We start from the raw sequence: 23,400 nt of genomic DNA on the forward strand, positions 1-23,400 counted from the left end.
TTGCATTTTATTCATGATTGAGTACAACAAAATATTGTTTACTTGGTGCATTTTTCAGTTCATTTTCAAGTAGCAGACATCCTATCAGCCTTTATATGAATCCTCTTTTTATAAGTTTATAGATAAACTTATGGTAATCATCAGACCCACCATAAATTTATAGAGGGATGACAAGCAAACCATCTTAACAAATATATAACAACTTTTCTATTATATATATTTTAGCTTTTTCCATATATATATATATATAAATAATACATTATGTATATGTGAATAGTAAATCAGTTTAATTTTTTCTTCTCTTCTTAATCCAATAATTGATATCAAAATTAAAGTCATAACAAAATTCAAAATTTGAAGTTATTGTGTGATATTATAATTATAATTATATACATACTTTTTTTTTTAAACTTTTCAAAAAATAACTATATATTTATTGAAACTTTTCAAAATAGTAGGACAAATAAATAAAAAACTTAATAAACAAACGAACAAAAAGACTATTAAATTATTGCTTTTTGTGGGTTCCATCACTTCTTATCTCCTTCCAACTTTTACTCCAAGAACTATTGAAGTATTGTAATATTCACACTTTAGTTTATTTTTTATTCTATTGTAGGTAACAATAGATCTTTTATTCTATTGTTGACTCATTGTTGGTCTATCAAGAATGAGGTGAGACGGATTGGTATGTCATGGTTATTCAGGTTGAGAGTTTTTATATGCTAACTTATTTTTATTTAATATATATATTAATGTACTTAATCATATAAATATTTTTAAATTTAATTAGTAAATTAAGGTTCTTAATTGGATAAATAAAAAAATATTATATTTATGTTATAAAAGTTACTCTATTATAACTAATCATTAAAACTTAATTTATAAATATTAATTATTTAAATTATAATATTATCATATATTTTTGTTTTCGAATAATAATTTTTTTTTTAATTTTAAGTTTTCGAATCAGTTCCATTGATAGGTAAAACAGAGGAGGTCAAAATAAATCAACGGATTGAGAAATTGTAAAATCATGTTTAATATGCTCGAGTGAAATTTGAATAAATTGATGATATATAATATGATTTTGAAGCTTTTGACATAAAAAAAGAAAAAATACTTTGCAGAATGCTTACGCAATGAATTAATTCTTTCATAAACCTTTTCAGGACCTTTAACTTTTCTTTCCCCATCAACATCTTTATTTAAACACTATTTTGTTGATTCACGAGAAATTATACTATTTTGTCAGATTAACCGACGAAAAAATAACTATTCATATAAAGTCAAATACAATTTTATATTTTTTAAACTCAAACTACACTATTAACCAAGTTTTAGATCATTCTATAAAAGCATAATAACTAGAATTTTGATTTGTATTAGTTGAAAGGTATTTTAAAAGTTGTTATTATAATATTTAGTGTCTTACACTTAAATTTTACATCCTCGTTGATTTTTCTTCTCCAACATATTATGAAAAAAAAATAGTTAACCAATTAATAAAAAAATCTCATTGCTATAGACTCAGGTAAATGACAGGCTAAACAAAAACAATTTAGAAACAAGGTTAAGTAAAAATGATATCTTACACCATCATGCGATGGTGAATAAAAATTTAAACTTTTAATATAAAATAAAAAAATTATACTTTCAGAACTCATGGAGTTGTTACAACTTCTGAAATGATAGTTTAAAAAAAATATTTAATAAAAAGTAAATTTATAATTAAATAATGTGAAAAGTAATTAAAATAATAGTATTAAAATTGTAAGGTAAGTGTAGAAAAAAAGTGATTTGTTAATGTATTATGGTTAAAAAAATATTTAAGAGTTATGATAGATTGATAACACACTAGTAAATTTCTCCATGTTACAACTGCTAAAAATAGAAGGAAAGATAAAGACAATTTTTCCTTTCCCAGTGATTTGTTAATGTATTATGGTCTAATAGAGTGATAACACACTAGTAAATTTCTCCATGTTACAACTGCTAAAAATAGAAGAAAAGCCATCTTTATTTCTTTTTCCGCACCTCTATATTTTTTTAAATTCCAACCATACTCTTCTAAGTATTGTTGAGAGTGTGACATTTTTTTTTCATTTTCAAATGATAATGGTTGCTTGTGATAACTGGTGATGAATGTTGATAGTTAAGGTTGATTTTGTGGTGTTTTTACTGATGGTGATTCTATTTTTTTTCACTCATTTTTTATTTTTATTTTTTTTGGAAGTCACAAAATCCACAAAACCCAAAAAACCAGCAAGGTAAAAAAATGGAGAATAAAACTTGAAAAAAAAAATCATAACATTGAAAAATGTCAAATTTTATCATCAATCTTCTTATACACGCTCAAATGATGTAACTGTTATCTCAAACACCGCAATAAAAAAAAATAGTGAAAGTGTTGCAGTTGAAAAAGAAAGAAACGAAGATGTGAGGTGGAGCGAGGTTATGTAAAAAAGTTAAATTATATTAATTTTAAGTTATTTAAACATTTTAAAAGTATTAATATATGGTCATGGAGAGAAAATTTGTAAAAATAATCTTTTCATGTGAATCCATTGAGAAGAAGATGATTTTTTTAAAATCTTTTTTGAAGTATTTTGAATATCTAATCTGTCATAGTGTTACAAAGAACTTACTTTCTATATATATTATATATATTAAATAGGATATTAGAGATTTATTTTGAATAGACATGTAAGAGTAAAGCTGAGACAATAGTACGCTGTCCTGACAAAGGAATTGTATGAATGCCAAGCATATATATCACTGCCAAACTCCTGTTTCAGAAACACAACAAGGCCTGTCATCATTTTCTACTTCCTTTTCTCAATCAAAACACTCCCATCTACAAACTCATCTAAAATATGTATCTGCTTTCCTCTTTTTCCCTTCATTTTCCCTTTTCCTTTTTATTAATGCTACAATATATCATTATAGTTTCTGTCAGAAGTTTCACTGTTTTTAGTGTTGGAAATTTAAGTTACAATATTTTATTTTTACTTGAAATTTTCATAATACTTGCTAGAAAAAAAATATGACAGCAGAAAAATAGAGAGAGAAATATGAACTGATGTGAGGAGATTATTGAATGAAACTCCATGGGACAATGAATAGTGAATGGAAGATGCACCACGAATGATTGGAAACCAAAAACTAAAATATATTTAGTTAGAACAGGAATGAAATTACATGCAAAAGATTTGAGCACATTAATCAACATATACACAGACTCATTCTCTTCCTGAATATATGCCATCTGCATTCAAGCTTAAGAAATGCAGATTAAGCTATATCATATCTCTATCTAATATAAATTTTCCATTCATGTTTTTCTTTTCTCCTGGACCCCACTAAGTGTAGCTCAAAAACAATACAAGAAGAAGAAGAAGAAAAAAAAAAGTTAACACCCAAATTTAACATAACATCGTTTCCCCATTGCTATCACAATTCTTGTATGTTGAAATTAATTTGTTTATCAACTAACTCTAGGATACCATTGTCTCCACTATCATCTTCAATGGCAATATTGAGATCCAAAGAGAGGCTAGAACTCTCATCGTTCATATTCTCTGTCCTTTTGTTTTCAGATGGTGATTTTCTCACTGGAGATCTTGACATTGGCGAAGAGAAGGTTTCACAACTGAAAATAACAATGGCATCCTTGAGAGGAACAGATTCACCACCAGGAAGTGTTATGCTTCCACTTTGAATTGCTTTTTTTACACCCTTTTGAGAAAGGTAATCAACTTGTTCCAAGTCTTCCAAGAAGAACACCCTATGAGGGTTCTCATTCACTGCTTCCCCGAATCTTTGAATGTAAGTGCTTTTCAACTCTTCTCTTGGCCTCTTCCTTTTGGACTTTTCATCAGTGGAATCATCAGGGGAAGAGAAACTGCTCATGCCAATTGTGACAAAGTTACTGCAAGAGCCAAAAACAACTTTAGCTAACTCCCTTGAGATACTCTCTTTGGCTTGAGAATTCACACCAAGAAAGAACATCCAAGTTTCCTGATTGTCTTCTCTCTTCATCAAGAGGTTCTCTCTTTTTCTCATTCCTGATCTACAGTGAAGGACAGTACTTGCAATCTCTGGAATAACTTCTTTAAGCTGTGGAACCTTTTTCTCCAAGGCATCACACAGAATCTTATGATTCTCGGCACTAGGTTCCTTGAACATTTCAGTGCTTTCCAAACCATCCACTGCTTCACTTGAAGAAGCTGAGTTGGGGCTAGAGTTGGGATTTGACAGAAGATCTGGTTTAGGGACATCTCTATCTGGCATGAACATTATGAAATTGCTGTCATAACCATCATCTCCAGTTTCAGTGTATAACTCACATTCTTTTGGCGTCTTTTCTGATTCAGAAATGATAGGCCAATTTAGGTGGCTGTGATGGAAGTTAGACTTTATCTCAAGTGAAGAAACAGAAGTGGGAGATGAAGGAGATGATGAAACAAACAAAAACGGTTTCTCAAAAAGGGAAGGGTGTCTGTGTATTGAGTTGCACAGTGAATTCCATTTCTTGCACAGATCCTTAAGCCTTGCATTTTCCTGTTTCAGAAAGAAGAAGAATAAATCAGTATTTAAAAAAAAAAAGGAAAAAGATAAACATTTGTATGAGCTAAGTCTGTGATTATTAACTATAATACAAACCTGTTCTTCCATTATATCACTTCTCTCTTCCTTGCAGTTTTGAAGCCACGTTGGCAAGTTACTGGTAGTGCAAACTTTCTTGCTTACACTGTTGGCTATGCTCTGAGCTTCTTTTTCAAAATTTATTGAGCAATCCCTGCAGCAAGTTAGATTGTTTCGAACTCTTTCTACATCTTCAAAAGCGACATCCTTGAAAAATGCCTTGCTTCTTTCTTTGGCTTGAAAATCACTGAAAAAGGACACAAGAGAGAAGTTACTACAACAGGACAAGAAAAGAGAAAAATTATAAAAGCTTAAAAAAATTCTAAGCCAGAAAATAAATAAATATAGAAGAATAAAGAATTACCTGTCGAAATTCAAACTTAGGCTGAGGCTTCCGACAGGAATGGTGAAGGGATGAAGCTCCCAAATAGCTTCTAGGGATGGGTGACATATTTTACTCTTCACGTATGTCTTAAAAGTTGTAATCCCCATAAGCCACAGTCTACTAGACTCCCCACCACTTACCAAGTTTTTAAGCTCCATCACCATGTGCTCCACAGAACAGTAGTAGTTTGTTTTTTGCTCACAATAGTTTGTCCAGAACTCAAACAACCACTTTAGGTCACCCAAATAAAGAATAACCCCTCTTCCCACATAGCTCTTCACAAGGTTTCTAACCTCCATAAGCTTGTGTTCAACTTCCTCCTTGCTAATGTTTCTGAAGCAAATAAGAGGAAGGCTCACAAATTGCACATACCTCAAGTCTCCAGGAACATTCCCTACCTCAAATCTCTCCATTACTCCCCTAGCTACACCCTCGGCATTGGTCACACTCTCCCCCACAATGACTGTGTTTCTTCTTTTCCTCACCAACTCACTCAACACACTAGTTACATCGTCATTGTTGACACGGTCTAGAGGCTTGATGAATTGTCCCCCAACTTGACCAAAAGGTCTAGATGGAGACACATTACTACCACCAAGAATAAGTTGAGGCTTAGTGCTTTCTGTGGCCTGGCTCCTATCAGGAGCCTTTTGTGAACAAACTTCCATTGAAACAGTTTGTTCAACCCTGCTTTTCACAAGGGTGCTAGAGAAACCAGCTTCTCTCATGACCCTGCTAACACTTGGGTCATCGAGAATGGAAATTATGAGCTGTTCCGCCTCAATCTTCAAGGCCAAAATATGCTGCTGCTGGTTCTCAATGGATCCACGGCGCTGGTGAGCCTGAGCACGTTTGAAGGCTGCAACCAAGGCATTGGAAAGTGAAGGGGTAGAATACTGAGGAGCCAAAAGAGGGCTTGAAGTGGAAGCTGGCAAACGGTTGAGTGCAACATTGAAACAAAGCTCAAGAGCCTTGCACTGAAGAGGATGAGAGTGACACTGAAGACAGGCCTTGCGGAGAAGACCTGTGGAAGTTGCAAGCATGGCACTAGCAACATGAAGAGGAGTGACTTGTGCATGACCTCTTCTTGTCGCAAGATTAACAGCTTGCTTAACAACAGTTGCAGCATCAGGTGTTAGAGCCTGAAGCTGTATACTACAAATACCTCCTCTCATCTTCTCAACTAGTAAAAATAACAACTCACACTCAGGAATATAAATATAGTACAAGGGCTAGGCTTAGATAGAAGTTAATGGAGTTTTGGATAAACAGGGTTCATTTGGTTTGAAAGATGTAGTAAGGGTTGTGTATATGGTGGGTGAGGAGCTTGGATATGCAGATATGTATCTCTATATGGTGGTTTATACTTTGTTTGGTATACTTATAGCAACGTCTGCAAGATAGATATTGTGTTGGTTTTGTGCCTTTCTTGTCAGTGAGGGAAATTTTGGCTTTTTATATGAAAGTGGATTGGTGTGTGATATGAAACTTTCTCTCTCTTTCTCTTTGTGTTTCTTTCTTGTAGATTGTAAAGGTAAGTAGATTATGAAAAGCCTGTGGTGATTAATATTGTAGGAAGTGCAAAATAAGTGGGAAAGTGAGAAGAAGGTTTAAACATTGTGAATGGAATAATGAGTTTTGTTAAGAATAAGGTGGTGGAGAGAGAAAAGGGAAGGAGATGAGGAAAAAGAGAGAGAGGACTGTCTGTCTGGTTGAATGGACAGAGGGAACAGTGGTGGTGGCCTTTACCTTTTATCTTTTCTCGAGGAGAAGAGGGAATAATGCCTTGAATGATTGATGGAATAATCGCAAACCTACAAATAAAACAGATTGCATGAAAACCAATGTTCCTGTTCAAATAATACTTCTTTCTCTCTCTTCTAATTCCTTCCTCAAAACTTGGCTTTCCTCACTCTCTTCTCAATCCACATGCTTTTCTGTTGCCTGACACATTTTCACAAACACATTATCTACTGCTTTTCTCTCCTATATTATATTCTCTTCTCCTAACTCTACTTCTCTACTCAAACTTTGAACATTCAACAATCTTAATCTTCCCCACTTTCTCACAATAAACTTATCATACATATTCCCACCAAAAATTACTTAATGCAAACATATTTATAGAATTCTTATATACAAAAATAGAGACAATTGTCACTATTTTCTATTGCAAAGCTCAGAATCAATATACCAAAGATCACATATAAATTAAAAACTTACTTTTTAATTTCATTCTTTTATTTTATCATTTATTAAAGATCACATATAAATTAAAAATAAAAATATTTTATTATATGAAAATAATGTAAACTTTAGTTTTAAAATGATTTTGTAAGATAAAAGATTGAGTTAGACTTTCATTTCTTTAACATTAAATTTAGCTGTGAGATGTGAGAAATGTGAGCAACTTATTATAATAATAAATTTAAAGTTTTTTAACATAACTTGAGTCCATTATACATACAATTGGGGATGTGTTTTGTAATCATCAAATATTTTAAGAATCTCAACGAACTTTCTTTTAATCTCGATTGTTTATTATTTATTATTTTCACTATCAATATGCGTTTCAGTAAAAGTAATATAATACTAATTACTAACAGTATTTTCTAGATATTAGTGCCACTGCAAAAAAAAATAATATTTGAATGGAAATATTTTATTAACTACATGTTTGTGCTGATTAAAAAAATACATGCTTGAATTAATTTATTGAAATAGTTAACTATTTGATAAAATAACATCTCACCAAAGAATTAGAGAGAAAAAAACTTCATAAAAACCGTTTTGCACAAATAGTACAAACAAATTTTTGTGAGAAAAAAAAAGCGGTGGTGCCCAAAAGGAAAAGCTCGAGCGATTGTGAATTATTATGGAGAAGCATTGAAGAGTGGCTCCAGTCCATCAATTATTGGGCTTTGGCTTCTTCTCCCATTTCAGTGTGGTGTTTAGTAAGGTCAAAATACAAATAAGAAAATAAATTAAAATTAAAATTTGATGAAATCCTTATTAATTTTTTTCTCTTCTCAACCAAAAATTTGATTTACTTCCTATTTTGTTTCTGTATACTACAAAAATAACTAAATTGTGCTTGTGGTAAAAAGTAACAAAACAGAAAAAGCCTTAACAGTTTTACCCTAAACACTAAACTATTTTACCATAAATATAGCTGAGAAAAAAACACTTATGTGTAGAATAATGAATTTGTAAAATTGAATGCAAAGACATAGTTAGGAGTGAAGCAGAGGCAAGGAGACAGAAAGGATCATAAAAGTGGTATGGAGATATTTTCTCTGCACCAAGAAAAGAGTACTATAGAAGATATGGAAATATTTGCCCTGACACGTAAAAAACGCAACAATAAAACGAAAAACAACATAAGATGAGGAACTAAGAAAGCATATAGCATTTAGTTAGAACAGTGTTTGTATGATATTAGAAGGGTTTTATATGAGCGTGCATTATTGTGTGAAGACAGTGGTCATGTCATGGAGGCTATGGCATAGTATAGCCAAAGGTATGATTCCTTTGAAAAGAAATGAATGAATGAATGAATGAGAATGAGGGATGGAATTTAGACTTTGACTTGACTTGACTGTATCGTGAAGAGAATAATGTGGATCCCTCTTGGATATAGAATGGACAACACATCCATTTCAAAATCAAAAATTACATCTTATAAGCTTTTTCTTTCTTAAATAACAACAAAACAAAACCATCAAATACTGCAATAACCTTCCATTATCAAGAGTCATGGATTGATCAGTTTTCAAGGAATGAGACAATTGGTACCGTAAGCGTTGCAGACTAAATTATGACAATATTTTCAGAAATTCTGGATTACTGATACTGACCCTTATTTTTGTTTCCATCATTCGATATTGACCTTCAAATGCTACTTTGAATACCAACTCCTCTAACTTTTTCACTCAAGAATAACACTGCTACTCATATTACTCTTTTTTTCCTTCAAATTTAGAATAAATATTACTTATTTTCATATCAAGTCCTTTATAAGATAATAACATGATGTTCAGTTTTATTATTATTATTTCTCAAATTTATATAGTTTCTAAATTAATTAATATTTTATTCAACAAGTCGTCAAGTATTAAATTATGTAATAAAAAGAATTACACACAAATAAAAAAGAATTAATTACACAAGGGAAATTAGTTCAGAGTGTTTTGATAGATTCATACTAATTTCCTGCAGCACGTCTTTTTATCGTAACAAAAAAAAAAAAAACTATATACGAATAAGAAACTACGATACGAGTGTTACAGTCTATGTAGAAATATAATATTATATGAAAATAATTATATAACAATTCCTCACCTAAATTTTTAAAAATAACAAGAAAACTTTGAGTTAACATCCGCTAAAAATTAATGTACCGGGATGACCGACCGGTCAATAGACCCGGTCAACCCATGCGTCAGGACCATACTTTAAGGTACGAGGTCGACCACGTGTCATATGCGGCCGACCGACATAAGGTGCTCAAGTCAAACCGTTGACCCAATTAGCAAAGGTCAACCCACGGTTAGGAAACGACCTAATCCAACCCTAATCGCTAAACAACCCCCTAATCCGGCCCAACAGCAAGGGCCCATCAAGGTAATATAAATATCACGCATTCCAAGGAAGAAGGTACGTCATTATCTACAGTATTCTAACCAGCCGAATACGATACCCCACTGACTTGAGCGTTGGAGTGCCATTCGCAGGTACCCCACCAGCCTGAGGAGTCGTTCAGCGAGAAGGACTGAAGGGGGAAGTGAGACACGACCGACCGAGTGACATCCAAAGACAATAGTTCTCCCAGTCCCCAACCTAGTTCGAGAACAATTGGCGCCCACCGTGGGGCCGTGGAGAGCCAGCAGAAACCACAACAGTAGATGGTATCAACCCGCAGCATGGCAAGCATGACCGAAGCAGACCAAACAACAATGATGATGGCCCTTCAGAGGGAACTAGCAGAGATGAGGAAGGCGCACGAGGAAGCCGCTAAGAAGAACGAGGAGGAAATCAAAAGCCTCCAAGAAGAGAACAAGCAAATGAAGAAGCTGGTCGAGGGGGTGCCATCCCTCGCCATGACCAATCAGGCCGGCAGGTCCCACGCCACCGGGGCCGGCCTCCAGGCCGAGAAAGACACCAAGAACGACTTCACTCTGGAAATGGATGGAGAGTCCCATCCCAGCAAGACAATCAACATTACCGCTCCGGCGGGTCCGGACCGACGTCATCCCTTCACCGACCGTGTCATGGAAACCCCCTTGCCGGAAAAATGGAAAGGCTTCAACAGGGATCGGTACGATGGGACGACCGACCCAGATGAGCACGTGGACGCATACACGACCCACATGAGCCTGTATACCACGGACGACGCAGTATTTTTCCGAGTCTTCCCAACCTCTCTAAAGGGCAGCGCTCTGAGTTGGTTCACCAAGCTCCCGGCACACTCTATAGACTGTTTCGAAACCCTAATAGCGAAATTCGACGTCCAGTTCGCAACGAGCCGCCCCCACCATCTAACATCCATAGCACTGGTCGACATTCGTCAAGAGAAGGGAGAGTCCCTCAGAACGTTCATTGATCGGTTTAGCAAGACCGCTATGAGCATTCGCAACCTCCGCCCCGAGGTGGCGATGCACCACATGCTGACCGCCCTCAGACCCGACCCATTTGCCGATAGCCTGTGTATGCAGCCCGCTACCAACCTCGACGACCTTAGATGCCGAGCGGCGAAATTCATGCAGCTGGAGGAACTTCGTGAATTCAGAAACAACGTCCGGACCGAGGTGAGCGGAGAAAAGAAGGAGGACAGGGAGCGGCAAGGAAGGTCCCGAACTGGCCGGGACCAAAAGAGGGACAATCGTGGACCCTGGTTCTCCCGCTACCTACCTCTGAACGCGGATAGGAGCAAAATTTTGCAAGAGGCCCTGAGCGCCGAGCTAATACCACCGCCCCGAAGGGCCTTGAGCCCAGACAATGCCGACCGCAGCAAAAGGTGTCGGTACCATAAGAATACCAGCCACTCTACCGAAGAATGCCAAGCCCTGAAAGATAAAATCGAAGAACTCATTCAAGCCGGGCATCTCATGCCCACGAGAGGGAGATAGGCGTGGAGACCGACGGGGGCGAAGAGACGACCCCCCACAAGCCGACACTCGCAGAGGCCGAGAGGTAATTAACACCATAGCCGGAGGGTTCGGCGACGGAGACAGTTCCAACAGCGCACGCAAGAAGCACCTACGCGTCGTCCACCAAGTAAACCTTGTCTCCGCCCGACCGAGGATGCCGCCAATCACGTTCACAGATGAAGATTTCAAGGGGATAGACCCGACACAGGACCACCCCATGGTGATATCGGTCGATATCGATAACTTTACGATCAAGAAGACCCTTGTGGATCAAGGGAGCTCGGTCGACATATTATACTGGAAGACCTTCAAAGCCATGAGAATCCCGGAGGAGGAAATGATGCCCTACAACGACCACGTGGTCGGCTTCTCGGGGGAGCGCGTAGGAACGAGGGGTTACATAGAGCTGTACACAACATTCGGCCTGGAGGGAGCTAGCAAAACCCTCAAGATCAGATACCTGGTCATAAACGCCAACACGTCCTACAACATCCTCCTCGGCAGGTCGTCCCTTAACAAGCTTGGAGCGATCGTCTCCACACCCCACCAGCAATGAAGTTCCCTTCCCTCTCAGGCGACATCCTGACGATCCATGTAGATCAAAAGGTCGCCCGAGAGTGCTACGCCGAAAGCCTGCGGGTCGAACCCACACAACAGGGGCCCAGCGGCAGCCGTTCACCCAAGCGAAAGATCGCCGACCGTGGGAGAAGTCCCCGCCGGCACTCACCCCAACCAAAGAAGGGCATCACCATGGCAGATCTGGACCCCAGGGAAATCGAGCCAAGACTCGAAGCCAAGGACGAGCTACGTCAAGCCGAACTTGACGGGGAGGACCGATACACGAGCATAGGCACGGCCATGGCCGCTGCCGATGCGGACTTTGTTCACCAAACTCTCAAGAGGTACGTGGACCTCTTTGCTTGGACGACAACCGACGTACCAGGTGTCCATCCGGACATCATCACCCATCGCCTCTCGGTGTATAAAGAAGCGCGTCCGGTAGCACAAAAGAAGCGAAACCACGGAGAGGACAAGCGGCTGGCCGCCAGGAGTGAGGCCGAGAAGCTCCTAAAAGCCGGCTTTATAGCCGAGGCACGATACTCCACTTGGCTGGCCAACATCGTGATGGTCAAAAAGTCAAGCGGCAAATGGCGGATGTGCGTAGATTATAAAGATCTCAACAAGGCATGCCCCAAAGACTCATATCCCCTTCCCAACATCGATCGGCTCATAGACGGAGCGGCCGGTCACAAAATATTAAGCTTCCTAGACGCCTACTCTGGCTACAACCAGATCAGCATGCACCATGGCGACCGAGGCAAAACGACTTTCACGACGGACGACGCAAACTACTTTTATAAGGTAATGCCGTTCGGCCTAAAGAACGCCGGGGCTACCTACTAGAGGCTCATGGACAAGATTTTCAAAGGGATGATCGGCAGAAGCGTAGAGGTATACGTAGACGACATCGTGGTGAAGTCCGACTCGTGCGACCAACTCATAAAAGACCTACAAGAAGTTTTCGACGCCCTAAGAAGGGTCAACATGCGCCTTAACCCCGAGAAATGTGCGTTCGGCGTTGAAGGTGGCAAGTTCCTCGGCTTTATGCTGACCCACAGAGGGATCGAGGCGAACCCTGACAAGTGCAAAGCCATAACAGAAATGAGGAGCCCGAAAAACTTGAAAGAAATTCAACAGTTGCTTGGCCGGCTGACATCACTTTCCAGATTCGTCCCCCGCCTCGCCGAACGGATCAGGCCGATAGCCACCATGCTCCGCAAAACTTCGAAATTTAGCTGGAACGAGGAGTGCGAACAAATCTTCGGCCAACTCAAAGAATTCCTGTCGTCACCGGCCGTCATCAAAAAACCCCGCCTGGACCTGCCTATAGTGGTCTACCTAGCAGTATCAGAGGAAGCGGTCAGCGCCGCCCTCGTCCAAGAAGTGGACCACGAAGAACACCCGGTGTACTTCGTTAGCCGGACGCTCCATGCAGCCGAGACCAGGTACCAAATGATAGAGAAAGTGGCACTAGCCCTGCTGTTGACAGCAAGGAGAATGCGCCCATACTTCCAGAACCACGAAATCAGGGTAAGGACCAACTACCCTATATACAAAATTCTATCTAAACCCGACCTTGCAGGACAAATGATAGGGTGGTCGGTCGAGCTTTCAGAGTTCGACATCAAGTACGAACCGAGGGGTGCCATTAAATCCCAATGCTTGGCGGATTTCGCAGCCAAGCTCCCCAAAAACACAGAAACCTCAGCCAAATGGGTCCTCTACGTGGACGGCTCCTCCAACAAAACGACTTGTGGAGCCGGGGTCGTCCTCGAGGGGCCTGGGGACTTGCTGATCGAACAAGCCCTCCAGTTCTCCTTCAAAGCAACGAATAACCAAGCGGAATACGAGGCCATACTGGCCGGCCTCAACTTAGCAAATGACCTAGGCGCGCGGCAGGTCGCATGCAAGAGCGACTCCCAACTGGTCGTCGGTCAAATCAAAGGAGAATTCGAGGTCAAGGAGCCCCTCCTCCAACGATATTACCACACCGTCCGTAACATCATGGCCAAATTCGACACGGTGGCGGTCCAGCACATACCACGGGAGGAAAACGAGCGTGCCGATGCACTCTCACGCCTGGCATCTTCGAAAAAACAAAGCCACCATCGATCGGTCGTCCAGGTGCGACTCGCACAGCCGAGCGTAGGTGACGCCGAATGCATGACAATCACTGAGACCCACACATGGATGACCCCGATCACCCAGTACTTGGAGCACGGAATATGCCAACCGGGGGAAGAGAAGAGCATCAGACGGCAGTGCGCATGGTACACCACGATCGGCCAAGACCTATACCGAAGGGGGTACTCAACGCCACTCCTAAAGTGTCTCACCAAGGAACAATCCCAATATGTGCTACAAGAAATCCACGAAGGGACGTGCGGGAGCCACTCCGGAGCCCGAACGATGGCGGCCAAGATAATCCGCGCAGGATACTACTGGCCGACCGTCCATGGAGATAGCGCTAATTACGTCAAGAAATGCCAAAAATGCCAAGAGTTTGGCCCCCTAGACCACGAAAAACCAGAAGAACTGCACAGCATGACATCACCCTGGCCGTTCGCCATGTGGGGAATGGACATCATCGGTCCATTCTCACCAGGCAAAGGCTAGACGAAGCACCTGTTAGTCGCGGTAGATTACTTCACAAAGTGGATAGAGGCCGAACCACTAGCCACAATCACCGCTCGAAACGTCCAAAATTTCGTGTGGAAAAGCATAGTGTGCCGATTCGGCATACCACACTCAATAGTCTCCGATAATGGCCGGTAGTTCATCGACCAAGGCCTCATGACATTCTACAACGACCTCGGCATCAAATTCCTCACAAGCTCTGTCGAGCACCCACAAACGAACGGACAAGCCGAGGCGGCCAACAAGGTCTTGTTGAACGAACTAAGGAAGAGGCTCGGCACCGCCAAGGGAAGATGGACGGAGGAGCTGCCCGAGGTCTTGTGGGCATACCGATGCACCCCGCAATCCACCACACAAGAAACCCCTTACAGCCTCACGTACGGCACCGAGGCCATGATACCAGTAGAAGTCGGGGAGCCATCCATCTGACGTCAACTCTTCGACGTATCCCTCAACAAGGAAAGCCTGGCGGTCAGCCTTGACCTCTTGAACGAGCTCCGAGATAAAAGCAAGATACGAGAAGCGGCATGCAAGCTCCGAGCGTCAAGGAGGTACAACTCAAAGGTTCAGCCCAGAAGCTTTCAACAAGGCGACCTCGTCTGGAGAATGCGCAGCAACGCTAGGAAGTCGGACGACAAGTTCTCATCAAATTGGGAAGGACCGTTCCGAATCCGAGAAGTAGGAGAAGGGGGGGCTTATCACTTGGAACATCTATCGGGAAAAATTGTACCTAGGACGTGGAATGCCACGCACCTAAAGTTTTATTTCAGCTAAACATGAATAAAATACACGCACTCTTTCCTCGCCCGATCGGTCAGAGAGGTTTTAACGAGGCGTTTCGTACATAAGTGTATACAACGAATGACACAAACGGTTCGGCCAGGATGTAGCCCTAACCGGCATACCCTCCTGTCACCCACACGGTTCGACCAGGATGTAGCCTTAACCGGCATACCCTCCCACAACCCACACGGTTCGGCCAGGATGAAGCCTTAACCGGCATACCCTCCCGTAACACACACAGTTCAGCCAGGATGTAGCCCCAAACGGCATACCCTCCCGAACCCGTACCCATCTCGGCCAGAGCGCAGCCTTAACCGGCATACCCTCCCGGCACACACCTAACGTTCGACAAGAACCAAAGTTTGCCTAAACAGTAAAACTCGTCTAAATCGAATTCGCTAAAGAACGACCGACTGATCGAAGTCCGTTACATTCACTTGGTTGATTTTAATTATCACAAGTCACTCAGTTGATTTCATCCGCCGACCGGTTGCTTAGTTCTTTTTACTTAGTTAATTTTACCACGATTTAAGATTAATTACTCCAAGCCACTCGGCTCGTAAAGACTCGTCCGTCCAAGAAAGTGCAGAAGTAATTGAGGATAAAAAACACTTGTATTAATAAAAAAAGAGGTGGGGGCCACACCTCGACCCCAAGGGTTCAAAATCAAAAGCCAAACCGCCTAGTCTACAATATTCAAAACAGCATCGGCGGGATCGGCTTCCTCGGCGAGCTGGCCGGCCTCCGCAGGGACCAAGCGGCCGTCGACGACCTCCATGTCTTGGTCAAATTGACCGGAAGGAGGAGGACCGCCATAGAGTACCGCGGCCTGGCGGATGACCAGGTCGAAGCTCTGGTTGATCAGAACCATGGTATCTTCCATTGTCTTCAAAACCTCGGCCTCGGCCGCCTTCTTCCCCTCACGCTCGGCCGCGACCTCTTCTCCCATCAAGGTGACCCGATAGTCGGCCGCTTCCAATGCCTTGCGGAGACGAGCAACCTCCGCGACTTTCTCTGCATCGGCCTTCTCCAGCTCGGCCAGCCGGTTCTGACGCAGCTCCAGTTCGGCAGCTTGCGCACACAACTGTTTTTCATAAGTTGTGTTGGCCTCCACGGCTTGCTTCATATTTTGGCCCGCCTCTTGCAGCTCGTGCTCGAGGTGGGAAAGTTCCTCCACTCGGCCCTTCCGGGCGTCTGCCCCCCGCCTGGCCAGCACCAGACCCCGACATATCATCTCAATGCCGCCATTGAGAAGGTCGCCCTCGGGGATTGACTTGATCTCCCCCTTAAGGCCTGGGGGCAACCTGAAGGATACGGCCCGGCTGAAGGTCCGGTCGCCCCCCAACAAAGCCAGGGCTGACCCCCCAGAGGCCGGCATGGGCACCGCCACCGCCGTTGGGATCGGACGGTTGAAGTCATTAGTGGGGGGGGGGGGAAACATTCCTACCCGACCGGCTAGGAGGAGGAGTCGGCATCTGTCCTGCCTCCCGCACGGTACGGGCAATGTTGCCGCCCTCGCGGCCACGTTTCTTCGAGGGCCCCACCCGGGCACCCTCCTCTACGCGGGGCTTGGCGCTAGTGGCCCCCCTCTTCTCGTTCAATTTGTTTTTGAACGAGTGTAACATCCCGACGGCTTGCGGGATTTCTCTCTTCGCGATTTCTGCAAACCAAACAAGAAACGATCAGTCAGAGCAAAACGCAACAAGTAATAAACTGAGTGCATGAAAAGAGCATACCCTCAAAAGCCTCCGCACGATTGGTCGCATTGTACAGCGACATGAGCGGTCGGGCGGGGAGCTTCCTGGGGAGACTATCAAACAAAGCAAAAACGAGCCGCTCATGCTCGCTCGGATGTGCCGGCCTCGGCCAATCCGTTATCTTCGTCGGACTCCTCGACCAAAAAAGTGGGAAACGAGACTGGCCAACCTCGTCAAAAAAATAACGCGTCTCGGTCGGCTCCACGTACACTTTATAGAACTTTTCTTTAAAGGTCTTATAAGAGGTCGTGAAGGGCTTGAACAACACGCTACCCGCCCGGCTGACCAGCGATTGCCAACTGGCAAGCTTGGCCGGGTACGACGAATAGAAGTGAAGAAAACAGGAGGGGAGAGGGCGCAACCCAAACGTCCGACAAACAATGCGGAACGCTTGCATAGACGCCCACGAATTGGGATGAAGCTGAGTTGGAGCCACGTTGAGCTCCTTCAAAACCCCGACTGTAAAGACATCAAACGGGAGAGACACATGCAGGTCCGAAAAAAGACAACCATACATGAAGAAAAAGGGAGGCTCGGTAGATGACCGCTCCCTGTACACACGGTCCTCCAAAGAACAAGGATCGAACGCCAACAAGGATTCCTCAGCCGAAGCCTTCAAGACAGGAACCTCGTGATGTTATTGTTGGTGCACAAAACGTCAACGACAATGATTCTTTTAGTAATTAAACGGAGATTTCAAAATCATTGTCTATGCACATATAATTTATTTTATTGAGGTATAGACGGCGGTTTTGGAATCGTCGTATATAAATCACATATAAAAAACGATTATAGCAATAACTATCGTTTTAGATTCTTTTCTGGCACTGTCAAACATTGTGCATGCTCGAAGTTTAAAACGACAGTTATGACCATAACTGTCATTTTAGACCCTTCCCTTCACAACAATATAATGCAAATGCTCGAGGTCTAAAACAACGTTATGGTCATAACTGCCATTTTAGACCCTTTCCTGGGAGGTATAAACGACGGTTATGACCATAACTGTCGTGTATTTTGGGATTTTTTTTTAGTTCATTCTATTTTATGTGTTTTCTCGTCTTAATTAACCTATTCATTTAAATCCATCCAACCAAATACATAAATTCAGACATTCATTCAAAGAAGCAAATTATATGTATTGATAAAAATGTATTACAAACGCCAATACATATTCCTATCTATCTATCTAATTCATATACTATTGATTAGCTATCCTATAGTTATAGAAATTAAGGAAATATGTTGCCCAAGCATGTCTCACATAATCTATGGTGGACAAAGGCAGTGGTTACTCATTCATAAAGAACTGCATTACAAAATAAGGTTCACATTAACACTAAGATACATATACTTTAAAAAATTATAAAGAATAATTTACATATTATTATCGACTCCCAATCTTTTTTAATGCCTAGTCTTACAATGGTAACCATCCATTGCATAACGTAATAGCCACACTCATAGCCTTCTGGTTGTCTATTACACTATAATTCAATAGGAATTAAAAGTTAATATTAATAAAAAAATGAAAAGAGGAAGACAAAAATTACAAACCTTTAGGTTTAACCATGTTAGTTTTTGATAATTTGCACTAGGTCGACCTCTAAGTATGCTATATCCACGTCATGCCCTGATTAATACAAAAAACTGTGTTAGTAGACGTTTAAGTAACATACACAGTTAAATTTATAATGTAATTACACATAAATTATTTGCTTCAGATGTGTGGATGACTTCTTATGCAGGGAACAAAACCACACAATAGTCTTATATAACACAAGTAACTGCCAATGACCCCTATATCATCCATGAAAAGAGTTAGTAAATATTTAAAACATGAAATAGTAATAATTGACAACTTATAATTGAACTTACTCATTAATATAAGGACAAAGATAAATTTGTTTTGCTCTGAACTCAGAGTGTTAGTGATGTATGACTGAGTTTCTACTTTCTTTGCTCCAATCGGATTAATCAAATAGGGATCCAAGAATCCATAGATACCTTTATTCCCGTCATTAATAGAAACTCCAGAAAAATACCTACATGTTATTAATTAAAGCATAATCAATAATAATTTAACATAAAGTAAATTGAAATATAGGTAAAGATACTAACATCGTAAAAAATTGAACTATATATTGAGCTCCTAGTTTCAACTACAAATTCTAACAAATCTGACATGTATATGTACAGGGGCATGCTAGTGTTTCTTCCAAAAAAAGTATCATCCCACAGAACCTCAATAGGGGTCTAGATCAATATCTTTAGTCATTGTTGTTAAAGAAGCTATAGGATCGTCAATGGGAACCGCAAGCTTCTTTTGCGGACTTGGTTTCCGACGAAATTTCTACAAAATAAAGAACATTTATATTAAATTAGATGTAAAAATATAAATTAATATAATTGAATTAAATTATTACCTGGGGTTTTGGTATAATTCGAATGAGGTGTCTGGACTAGGCTATGAATGTTTGAAATGCCTCGACCACAATGGTTACCTTATTTGTAGGTAGTGGAACACGAGCATCAACTACTTATACTTTGTCCACCATTACCTTCACCACATCAGAGGGAGAGGAACATTATGCAAGGTGGTGACCTCATGAAAGACTTTTCCAATAATCACCACCTAAGAAAAGATGTCATCCTTATCAGTAACTTACATTGACATATCTGGCCAATGACATCCTTCCCTGATGTTGTAGTAGTTGCACAACTCCCCTTTGTGCTCTTGAGAGGAGTGAAAGTAACAAACAGCTCAACAAAAAATTGTTGCGATAGAAACTCTTGTCGCAACAAACGATTCTTCTCCTTAAACTCTAGTCACACGCACTCAGTCTCCTTTTTCATCTCCTCCATTAATTCTTGTTGTATCTTAGTCTCTATTTCTGCTTTGGTCTCTAAGGCGGGGGAGGAGAATGAATGTCGTGGTGCAGCTCCAAAATAATGTCAAATTCCAACCCCTTTTCCAGCTGCACGTACACGAGCAGGGTGCTCAGGTCGTCCAATAGCTTCAAGCAAGATATCTTGACAACTTTGAGGTACAAAAATGTTGAATAATATGCTTTGATGTCTCCAAATCCATGTGGAAAGCTTGAAGACCTTGCTGCTGGGTGTGTGTTGTCTAGTAGTTTTTAACTTGTTAATTCACCCCTTAAGATGATCCAAGTTCATTTGAATCTTTACCTTTTTGAAAAGATGTGTTTTCTAAAAGGGTGTGAAATTTCAACCTGTTGAAATGTCGAATCAACCTGTTGTTTGACACTTAGTGGTTTTTAAAATGGTTTGGAAAAGCTTAGCTTTGTTTTGTCTTTGCTGTCAAACAGAATCAACCGGTTGTTTCAATAAATCAACTGGTTATTTTTATTAAAAATTTAACAGAAACACCATTTCAATCGATTGATTTAGAAAACAACTGGTTATTTTTATAACAGAATTCTGTTAAGTATTTAAACTGTTTTAAATGATTCCAACTGCTTTTGGTTTTTGATTTAACTGCTTTGAACACTTGATTGAGGTTATATAAAGGTTGTTTAACATTCTTTTGCATTAACAAAGAAAGAGAGATTATCAAAAACGATTTTCAAGAGTTCAAAAGTTTTGGATAATCTCAAGTGTGTGAAATAGGATTGGGTTTTGTATTCTTTTGAACTTAAGCTTTGTATACCCAATCGTATTCTATTCTCTTCTCCTTGAACATTGTATTCATGTGTGTTCTTGTGTAGGGCAGTTTTAGAAAGATGTTTTTGGAAATTGTTGTTTTGCCAAAGAGTGATGTGTGTTCTTTAGGGGTTCAAAATCATCAGTCTTGATGTGTGTTTTGTAATCTACATGTGAATTCTCAGTGGTTAGTTGAGGAATGGATGTAGCTCTTGGTTAAGAGTGAACCAATATAAACATCTTGTGTGTTTCTCTCTATCTCTACTCTCTTAATATGTTTTAACTTGATTTCATATTATGCTGGTATAAACAACCGATTGTTTCGTGAAAACAAGTTGATTTTCTGGAAATAAAATTAAAAAAAAAAGATTATTGAGTTCAACAGAAAATCAATTGGTTGATTTTTCAGAGCTTTTCACTCTACCTTCAATCTTTACGAAAATCTTTCAAAAACAATTTACCCCCCTCTTGTTTAGGCCACTAATGCTAACAATTTCCTTGAGAAATTTGCTTAACCAAGGAATCCTGCAAGAGACCAAAATCATATAAGTTTTTAATATAATTAATTCTTTAAAATAAATGCAAAAGAAGTTAAAAATAACTTACAATTTTTTTGAGACTATCCGTGATTGCTCAGAACTATATGTACTCGATTTTTTAATTCGGGCCATCTTCCATTTTTGGTGGTGGGTATGTGGAGATGGAGGTTCACTGACCCCTGTATCAATTTCAGAAGTAGTCCCCTGTCTCAATTGCTCATTTTCAATTATCAATGATTCTTCAAGCTTACGATACCCCGAATGAGACATAGGTGCGGGGTCATATTCTTGGATGATATGTCTCGAGCTTTCTTCCTACGATCTTGTCATAAATGAAATAAATAAAGTGAATGAAATAATATTGAATAATTAATTATATGATACATAAATAAAATAATTAAGTGATTTCACTTACCAACCACTCTTTAGATTCATGGCTTTCAACAAAAAGACGCCATGTCTCAACATGCATTACATTTATACAATGTCTGACTTTTAACCTCGACAGTACGGATGATGAAAGAAGATTGATTTTTTCTTCCATATGTTTGTCATAGATGACTTCTTTTTCAACGTACCGAATGTGTGGTTTATGTTATTTACCTTTTCGTAAAACTCAACACCAGTTAATGGAGTTGGTGCACTGTCAGTCTCTTGATGTCCATTAAAAGATTTTTTCAACCTTCGATAAGGATGATAACTTCTAAGCAACCTTCGATTCCGAAGATATATGTTTCAATTGTCGAGAAGTGATGTCTTCTTTGCATATTTGACATGCTTTATGACCATTAACACTATACCCTGATAAGTTACCATATGTCTGAAAGTCATTGATGGTGCAAAATAACATGACATGCATCTTGAAAGTTTCATTACCAAATCCGTCAAATACTTCAACACCTTGATTCCACATTAACTTTTAATCTTCAATTAGGGGACTTAGATAAACATATGTCATTTCCTGGTTGTCTTGGACTGGATATCATCATGTATTTTCACTTCATGCACAATCCAGGTGGTAAGTTGTAAATAACTAGTAAAACAGGCCATGACCTGTGATTCATACTCATATTACAAAACATATTCATTCCTTCTGTAGCTAAACCAAGTCGGATATTTCTTGACTATTTACCAAACTCTGGAAACTCATTATCAAATTTCTTCAATTGAATAGAATTAGATGGATGTCGGTACATGCTATCACATTTCCTCTCATCTGCATGTCATCTAAGATTCTTAACATCATTTGGGTTTGTAAACAAACACTTCATCCTTGGAATGATGGGAAGATACCACACAACCTTCATTGAGGGTCCATGCTTTTCCATCTCTTCAATAGTATCATCGTTGTTTTGTTTCAACTTATAACTTGATAACCCACACCTCATACAATTTTTAACCAATTCAAAATCTTTCTTGTATAATATACAATCATTAGGACTTACATGTATCTTTTTATACTCCACACCCATCAGACAAAGAATCTTTTTAGCCTCATAATTACAATTAGGTAGATTATTTCCCTCTGAAAGCATATCCTTCAACAACTGAAGCAATTCCGTGAAGCTTTTATCATTCCATCCATTTATTATCTTTGAATTCACCAATGTTAACACCATCGACAACCGTGTGAAGTTAGTTGATCCAGGATACAATGAAGTCTCTTCACCGCTTGACATACTTCCACATCCATGCAATTTTGCAAAAGAATCAACTCTAACATCACAAAGTTTGTCCTTTAATCGATCATCATGTATTTCACCATGTACTGCATCATCCATAGTGGACTGAATATATTCTTCGGATATGGAAACACTTTGTAAATTTAATAATTCAACATGCCATGTCCATGTTGTATAAGATCGTAGAAACCCGTCACATTGAAGGTGCTCCCTGATTTTGTTAACATCCAATCTCCTTCCGTTCAAACAATTAACGCACAGACACCTAAACTTTACTCCATCATGACCACTACTGTTGGCGTTACGTTGCGCAAAGTGTATAAATTCTTCTACTCCTCTTTTGTACTCATCACTTATGTGAACGAAGTTAATCCAATCTCGACCCATTATGTTCTATAATGGTCATTGAGGTGTTCACTATTGTGTGTGAAATCTCACGTTTTTATTATAGGTATGAACCTATCCCATTCGAGAAGAATCACTTCTATTATAATTTAATAGTACATAACTTTAATCAACATTCCTTATATTTAACATTTTAAATATATTTCTAGCATTCAAATATGTTAAGCCTTACCATTTGGGTAAAAAACT

The 23,400-nt window shown here is 39.8% G+C and overlaps 3 protein-coding genes across 3 annotated transcripts; 1 reads left to right on the forward strand and 2 right to left on the reverse strand.

Moving 5' to 3' along the window:
- Positions 1-3,151: 3,151 nt before the first annotated feature.
- Positions 3,152-7,000, reverse strand: LOC137828544 (protein SMAX1-LIKE 3-like). Its single transcript, XM_068635164.1, has 3 exons — positions 5,012-7,000; positions 4,666-4,894; positions 3,152-4,563 (listed from the first exon to the last, which is right to left on the reverse strand). The coding sequence occupies exons 1-3, from the start codon at positions 6,205-6,207 to the stop codon at positions 3,454-3,456; spliced, it is 2,535 nt and encodes an 844-aa protein (XP_068491265.1). The 5' UTR covers positions 6,208-7,000; the 3' UTR covers positions 3,152-3,453.
- Positions 7,001-9,954: 2,954 nt separating this feature from the next.
- Positions 9,955-11,160, forward strand: LOC137829258 (uncharacterized). Its single transcript, XM_068636059.1, has one exon. The coding sequence runs from the start codon at positions 9,955-9,957 to the stop codon at positions 11,158-11,160; it is 1,206 nt and encodes a 401-aa protein (XP_068492160.1).
- Positions 11,161-22,347: 11,187 nt separating this feature from the next.
- On the reverse strand, positions 22,348-23,193 carry LOC137829259 (uncharacterized). Its single transcript, XM_068636060.1, has one exon. The coding sequence runs from the start codon at positions 23,191-23,193 to the stop codon at positions 22,348-22,350; it is 846 nt and encodes a 281-aa protein (XP_068492161.1).
- Between the last annotated feature and the right edge of the window lie 207 nt (positions 23,194-23,400).

The sequence above is a fragment of the Phaseolus vulgaris genome, chromosome 7, assembly GCF_000499845.2.
Source record: "Phaseolus vulgaris cultivar G19833 chromosome 7, P. vulgaris v2.0, whole genome shotgun sequence".
In the NCBI taxonomy this organism is placed as follows: domain Eukaryota; kingdom Viridiplantae; phylum Streptophyta; class Magnoliopsida; order Fabales; family Fabaceae; genus Phaseolus; species Phaseolus vulgaris.